At 41.0% G+C, this 8098-nt stretch overlaps 1 protein-coding gene across 1 annotated transcript; it reads right to left on the bottom strand.

Annotated features, from left to right (window-relative positions):
- Positions 1-911: 911 nt before the first annotated feature.
- Positions 912-3375, bottom strand: LOC103971029 (F-box/LRR-repeat MAX2 homolog). The gene has a single exon (XM_009384960.3). The coding sequence runs from the start codon at positions 3224-3226 to the stop codon at positions 1103-1105; it is 2124 nt and encodes a 707-aa protein (XP_009383235.2). The 5' UTR covers positions 3227-3375; the 3' UTR covers positions 912-1102.
- Between the last annotated feature and the right edge of the window lie 4723 nt (positions 3376-8098).

Here is an 8098-nt window from a genome sequence, read left to right as displayed (position 1 = left end):
AGATTAGAATAGGGTAGTAAAAATGTTCAATACTCCTTTAAGTATTTAATTTAGTTTATGATATTTATTTTGCTAATGTTGAAGACATGTATGTATAAACTCTAAGAAAATAAAGTCAAACTTCTAAGAGTATTGGAGTCTTGCAACAAATTAAAATAAAAGGAATACCAATTCTAGCGACAATAGTAGGAGAAAGCCAAAACAATATACAATTGTGAGATAATGGAATTAAGGATAAATGCAGCTACAATAACTTTTATTAGGTAGCTCTATATGAACAATTTTACCAGGAAACATGGAATACAATATTTTGAGACTGTAAATCTATATAGAGCTGTTCTGGCAAATAACAAGCAAAAAATTCATATTCCATTTGAATATTTCAAGAGGACATATAGGGCACCATTAATGAGTCAATTCATATCCTAACAGATGTTCAACTAAAATCCTGAAGAAGCATTGTTAGAACAAGAGTAGACATCGTTGCTTTTTGGTCAGTGGATTCAAATGTATACATATGTGTTCTGCAATTTTACTACACTTTGCTGAGTTTGTCTTATTTGTCAATCAGGTGCTATCCCTAAACTTTGTAAAGCCCCCATTAGCTACTGTGAGTATTCTGCCACAACTAGAGAGTATTTTCCACTGTCATTTATTGCATGATATCAATAATTAAAATATTTCATTATGCATATATGGTATTTTTATTATATTCAACTATATCGTTTTGTATGTTTGTTGGTAGGTTTCCTATGCTATGATACATTATTTCATACGTTGTCATGTATTTTATATAAATATTCTATTTGATGTTATTTCTGTATCTATATTGACTTATGCTTATTTTATGTTGTTTGATATTTATCCTCCTTAGAAGGAACAATATTTGCTCAGGTGTAGGCTAATCAAACTGTATCAATCCAATATGTCGAGATTTGTAATGTTGCTAAACAAAGATCCCTCATAAAGTATATGTCACATACAAAATATATTCAAACCTCTCATCAACCTCAACACTACATCGCCTCATCGTTTATGCCTTCGATCATGTTTCTCTCTCTCTCTCTCTCTGGAATGGAACAGATGCATTCTTGTTATAGAATCAATCAGGAATTAAACGGCTGTTCAAGGTCTCCTCGAAGCGACTGCAGGAGTCGACTCTCATCTCTGTGCTCATGTCATTCTCCGGTGCCGGATAGTAGTCTTCCCTGAGCTGCACATCCCTCAGGCCCGGCATCCCGAGAAAGAACCGCATGAAGTGCTCGTGGGTGGTGCCATGGATGAACAGCTTCCTCAAGCTAAGGCAGCCCTGGATCAGTCCAGTCGCCGGAAGCGACAGGCTTCTCTGGTTCACCTCCTTGTCCTGCGGCGGCCAGTAGTCGAGCTCGTAAAGGCCCAGGTCACCGATTCCGTGGAGGTAAAACCTCTCCCACAAGCTCAGATCCATGTGGCCCGTCGGCGCCGTCAGCGCGTACCCGAACGCCTCGCCGCAGTCCAGCTTCATCTTGGCAAGGCGCGGATAGCGGGCAAGAAAGCTTAACCCGAAGACTCTCTGCCTCGGCCTCGGGCACATCCGGCAGTCGCCCTCCACCTTGATGCAGATGTCTTCCAGTTGCGGGCAGCTCTCCAGCCCCGCATCCCCCAGCGGCGTTAGCACTTCTCCTGCGGGTATCCAAAGCGAGAGGCAGCGGAGCCTCGTCCATGTCCGAAACCAGAAGCAGCGGTTCTCGATGTCGTCATGAGTGCCGTCCGAGTACCTACATTTCTTGTTTCTTGATCCGTCAGGCGTTTCCTCATCCACTTGGTCGACGTCCGAGTCGTCAGTCGTCTTCTCCGGCGTCTGGGGTAGCTGATCCAGCTCGGGGTTCGCCCAGATGCAGTCGATGTGAAGGCGCTCGACGCGGTCGCGGATCGGCTCTACAGCACGCAGCGATCCTGTGGCGTCGAGAAGCTGGCAGCCAGAAATGGCAATGTCGACCAGCGTGAACCGGAGCATGCTCGAGAGCTTCCTGATCCCCATTTCCGTGACCTTGTTGCATCCATGGATTTCTAACTTGGATAGCCTGCTGCAACCGCGAGCGATGGTGACAAGGCTAGAGTCCGACAGATCCGCGGATTTCTTGATGCATAGCGACTCCAGCCGGCCGCAGACGGCGACGCCGTCCAGGTGCAGCCAAGCGCCTTTGCAGACGCCGTGGAACTGCCCGAGCTTGAGCGACTTGATCTTGGGGCATTTGTGGCTCAAGGCCTCCAATGAAGGCCCGGCATCTCTGACGTTGTGGCATATATCGAGCGCGAGGTCTTCCAGCTGCGGAAGCCCGGCGAAGAGCCCCTCGAGGCCCCGCCCGGTAATCGCAGCGGCTTCCTTCGCTTCGGAGTCGATGCGGGCGGAGGAGAGGGTGGCGGGATCGACGAGGTGGAGGAGGGCGAGGCGAGGGCAGCCGATGGCCAGCGTGAGAAGGGTGTGGTTGCTGACGAACTCGATGCACCGGGGGTTGAACACGCAGGGGGCAAGGAGGTGGGTGAGCTTGGGGCAGGCGCCGGCGATGGCGGCGAGCTCGGACGAGCCAAAGCCCTCGGTCGAGGCGGGGCAGAGGAGGTCGAGGTGGACGAGGGACGAGGCGGCGGTGGGGTGGTCCTGAAGGGCTTGGGGGACGTCCTCGGTCCAGCAGTAGAACTGGGAAAGGTCGAGAGCGGCGAGGCCGGGGCAGGCGGCGAGCAGCGGAGCGAGGTCGCCGCCGAGGGGGAGGTTGGCGGGCCGCTGGTGCCAGCGGACGAGGCGGGCGGCGCGGAGGTCCGGCCAGAGCGGCGCGAGGGCGGCGAGCACGGACGGGTCGCGGGCGTAGATGGCGAGGGAGGAGACGCAGGGGAAGGCCTGAGCGAGGCGGGCGGCGACGAGGGCGGCCTGCTCGGAGAGGAGGTGGTGGTGGTGGTAGTGCTGCGGCGGTTGCTGGTGGTGGAGGAAGGGGTGGTGGCCCCAGGGGGAGAGGAGGGAGAGATCGAGGTGAGCGACGGCGGGGAAGCACGTGGGGAGGAGGAAAGGGGCGCGGACGTGGCCACGGAGATCGAGGGAGGTGCGCGTGGCCCGCTCCAAGGATCGCCACCGGCGGCAGGCCAACGCCATGGCGTTGCGGCTGCGCACGTCGCTCACCAGCAAGAAGATGTTTGTCAGGATTGATTCCGGCAGATCGTGCAGGTGGATGCCGCTGACGGTGGCGGCCGCCATGGACCTTCTTGTTGCCACTACTCCTACTCCTACTACTAATAGATTAGGTTGGATTGGAATTGGAAGAAAGGGAGAGGTTTAAGAGGAAGAGGTGAAGAAGAATAGAAGGATGGATATAGGGGAGGGAGGAAGGAGATGGGGGGATTGGGATCAGGTGAGTTGGATGGGTGAGAGAAGCCATCCACATGACGGTGATCTGATCTCTGTTCCTTTTCGCATCTTGTATATATCGGACGCATACTTTGGCAGCGCAGTGGTGATTGTACCCCCCGGGGATTAAAACTCAAGCCAAAATTGAACCCAAATCAATTAAATCTAAACATATTGCTTTGCTTTTATTTTATTTGTCAAAGGCAAATAGCAATATCCATTTTTTAGTAATACTTTCTTTGAAATAATATCCATGAAGAGGGGGCCAAAGAAATGAAGATGATTTAATATAACACACGTTAACTGGACATCATCCTAATTTATTTGCTTTGCATCAAATTTGACTTGGATCATTTCACTAGATCATTCCCAAAGAGTGCTCTCTCTCACTTTTTGACTTGGATCATTTCACTAGATCATTCAAACCCCTTATTAACTAAGCAACATCACATGACCTTATCTAGAATGCCACTGATATAAATTTTGTAGAGACTATTTGAATTCTTGGCTTCCTAACACCTTAGCTTGAGAGTGATTCGAAAGTAGACATCAGTTGATTCTAAATTATTTTTTATAAAAAAAATATATCGAATGAGATTTTGAATCTTTAACTATTGATGAGAGAATACTATCATTAGATCAATATTTAAGATATAAAATATACTGGATGAGATTTCAAACCTTCAATATAGTTGATAAATGAGTCTCGTATTCACAATTAGATAAATTCTTAAGGTATAAAAAAATATATCGAATGAGATTTTGATCTAGTACACTACCAATATACTAATAATTAAGGTATGTTGGCTCCATACTCGAACAATCATAATTTAATTTAATATTAATAGATTATTAAGATGCTGGTCTTGGATCATATTTTCATATCCAAAAACACTATTTTTTATCATTTATTATTTATAAAGAATAATAAAATAAAAATAGTGGTGGACAAGTGGATGATTACAAAGATAAGGTGATGGGTCACCCAATCATCGGTCACACTCTAGTCATTTGCATCGATCTAATTTTCGATAGAATCTACCTCAAGGATAAGGATAGGGATAAGGCATCATCAATAACTAGAATCTTCTTCCAATAGAATAGTCACATATGATTAAAAATTAAAATAATCAAATATTATTTCTCAGATTTAACTCACAATTTAATGAACTTAAGTTTTTATTCATCTTAATAAGAACCCTTGTACTTAAGCTTTTCGTTTAAATTGATGTGCAATCATCCCATCTGTTAGAGAGAAATCAGAGATCAACAATTAAGGTACAAATAAAAATACTCTTTCCTATATAAAAAAATCAAACATCTTTTCCTACTTCCATAAGGAAAAAAAAAAAGGGGGTCAAATTCTTTCCTCTTTACCAACACGTTAACGTAACACGTAGAACTCCTAATTCATAAGGGATGCGAAGCGATTAAAACGATCAAATTGGTTCACTCCCATCACTATCGAGATTGTCGAATTCTCACGTGAGTTGCACATGGGACGGCCAATCATGCGATGCGACACTGTGAGAGATTAACGAAGACGTCCCCAACACAACCATATGCGGAGGGGTGTGTGTGTGTATGTGTTGCTGCTACCTCCGTCATACGTGTGCGAGTAGCGTATCGAAGCCAAACGTACGAAGCTTAAAGGACATTTCGCTGTACTCCATGAGGACACCACGATTCCAGCTCCTTTGATGTTACCCACCACCAACCCCCCTCTCTCTCTCCCTCTCTCTCTCTCACACACACACACACACACGTGGAACACGTTTTTTGGCACAATTAACATGTTCTCTGATGAGAAGCTCGAAGAAATGATGAAGGATTAGTCAATGAATGAATTGGCTCAAGGATCTAAATGTGCTATTATAACTTAGACACGGATATATTAGAGTTGTCGGGGGAGTAAACAAAATTAATAAAATATTAAAATAAAAAGTATTAAATAAATAAAAGAATAAAAGTTTAGATTAAACCCAGATGAAATTTCTTGTTCAATCGATATAATTCATCATATAAGATTGTTAAAATGTCTTGCCTAACCTCCTTTAGGAAGCTAAATAATAAATAAATGAAGATATAATTATGAAAGAAAGATAAAAATACAATTGAAATTATGTATTTTGTCTTATTTAGATAGTTGAAGAGCGTGGATATAATATTAAAATATTAAATTAAACTTTTTGATTATTTATGATTTTGATTTAAGAGTCTCAATCAAGATAAAAAAATTTGTTGAAGTCAAAATCTTGAGTTTACCCATTTTATAGAAATGCTTATACAATTGAGAGAAGAGATGAGATGGAACCAAAAAGTCTCAAAATTTTGAAGTTTGAGATATTTTAAGTAATTATATTTAATATACATTTTTAAAATTTGAAATGTCTCATCTATTCTTCTATATTGTTGTTACTCCTTTATGATTTATCGATACCCACCACCTTTTCCAGAGACTTTTCAACATGTAAGACTTGAGTTTTATTCCTTTGATTCAGATGTCAACTTCAACTTCAACATAGTTTTAATTGAATCCATAAATTGAGGAATCAACACCATCAATCAATCAGTCCCAAATATAAGGGAAAAAAAAAAAAAAAGAAAGATTGTATTACGTCATTAATAGTCAATATAAAATTATGTTAAATTTCATAAAATAAATCTTAACCATTTTTTCATTGATATATCAAATTCAACATGATCAAATCCATAGTTTTAGGAATCAACTGTAAGATGGTTAAAGTTTAGCACGTCATAACTATCGTAGCATATGCAAAATAACTCAAAAGCAAGTTCATTTTAATTATACAACAAATGAACGGATGATTGTCATAAATATCTTGTTGTCCTATGTCACATGAAAGTTCCTACTGAGATGAGATGGTTGATATTTTGTATGGTACATATGAGTGGATAATGAGTTGAATGTGGTAAGTAAATGTCTTACTAATGGAGAATCATATCTAGCCTTATCTCATTTTAGGGTTTGACTGTATTGATATGATAAATAATTTATGTTATTTTAATTATATTATCATAAAATTTTAAAAACTAAGCTACTAAAAAATAATTTATACATATATATATATATATATATATATATATATATATATATATATATATATATATATAATTTAACATTTCCTTTGATGCGGGAGCAGATCACACTTAACATCTAACATTAAAGGAGGAGTATCAAAAGAGGGACTGCTCACTCTCTTTGATTGTCCTATGCAACCCGCGGCCTCGACAAAGACAAATGCACACTCCCACTTGTCTTGTTACACGGCTCATGTACCCTCGGAGTAGGGCCCACGAAATGAGTGGCTTGTACGATACCACGTCAACTCTGTTAGAAAACCATGAGAAAAATGAAAAAGGACGCATGCCGTGATGCGCAATATTTAATTAGTCTCAAGAAAATTAAAACATAATTCTTGAGATATAAAAAAATAAAGAGAAGAGTTCAAATATATAGATTTTCGGACAGAATCAAAGATTTGTTGAGGATTTATAGGAAACTTCTCATTATCTTCCTATCAAAGATTCTCTAAAAATAAAAGATTCTCTAGGAATCAAAGAGTTCAAGGATTTTTAGGAATCAAAGATTCTCTAGCCACCTATCTCTCTCTCCTCTTTGCAAGGAAGCCACGTCTCTCTCTCTCTCTCTCTCTTTCTCTCTCTCTCGTAATCCTGAGCTGTTGGATATGATGTATGAACTGTGGGACGGTTCCAGGAAGGGCAATTCTGTAACACGAAGCAGTAGTATCCCTGTGAGGACGACGATCTCGAGGAAGAGGAGGAAGCAGTACAACGGTGCTTCCACTAGTGCAGTGCAGTCCAGTGCAAGCGTAGCGGGCGGAAATCATGAGATGACAGGAGATGAGATGCGGTGTCTCGTTCGGCGGCGTCTCAGCCGATCGCCCGTACGTGGCGCGGAGATCACTCGTCGCCCGTCATCGTCCCAATGACGCATCTCACTGTGCTGTCCTTCCCTGCCCTCGCTGTTGGCAGACAAAGACGCAGCGAACGGTACTCACTTTACAGCTCGCCATGCAGTGCGGTGGTGAGCCCCGTTGGTCTCACTCAGCCTTGGGTTGGTAAAAATGCTCACGTGAGGTTTGTTTGGGTTGAAAGTATTTTTTTAATATTTAAATAAAAACGAATTTATTTAATATTTAAAATAAGCGAATTAAAAAACTCCTTGTTAATAAGCATTTCAGATATTAGATTTTAAAAAAATATTCCAGATATTTTTTAGAATAATAAATTAAAATTAAAATTAATTAATTTATCTCGTGATTTTAGTGAGGAAAAGATGTAAGAATAACACTCTTCCTTTAGGAAATTTCATGATAAATCTAAAGAGGACGAGAAAAAAAAATTCTTTAAGATTTGTATAACACCAGCTCAAGAATATTTATAATTTATTTTCAAGTGATGAAAAAATAAATTTTAGATGTAAAAAAGGAGTGTCCGACTACATAAATGCATTAACTGTGTATATTTTATTGCTGATTTCCTAAAATTTCATAATGACATATATAATTTTCTTTATTGATATATATTTTGTGATGGGATAATTAAAGGATTTTGTTACCCATAAGTGAATTATGATTATGATTATGCCATAAGTGAACCACGGAAATGGATTGTTCATGAAATTGATCCATGTTTTTAGGATTGATATAGGAAACAAATCACTAAACAAAAGAATTA

Source organism: Musa acuminata, chromosome BXJ3-6 (genome assembly GCF_036884655.1).
Source record: "Musa acuminata AAA Group cultivar baxijiao chromosome BXJ3-6, Cavendish_Baxijiao_AAA, whole genome shotgun sequence".
Classification (NCBI taxonomy): Eukaryota; Viridiplantae; Streptophyta; class Magnoliopsida; order Zingiberales; family Musaceae; genus Musa; species Musa acuminata.
This window is presented reverse-complemented; position numbering and strand designations above follow the sequence as displayed.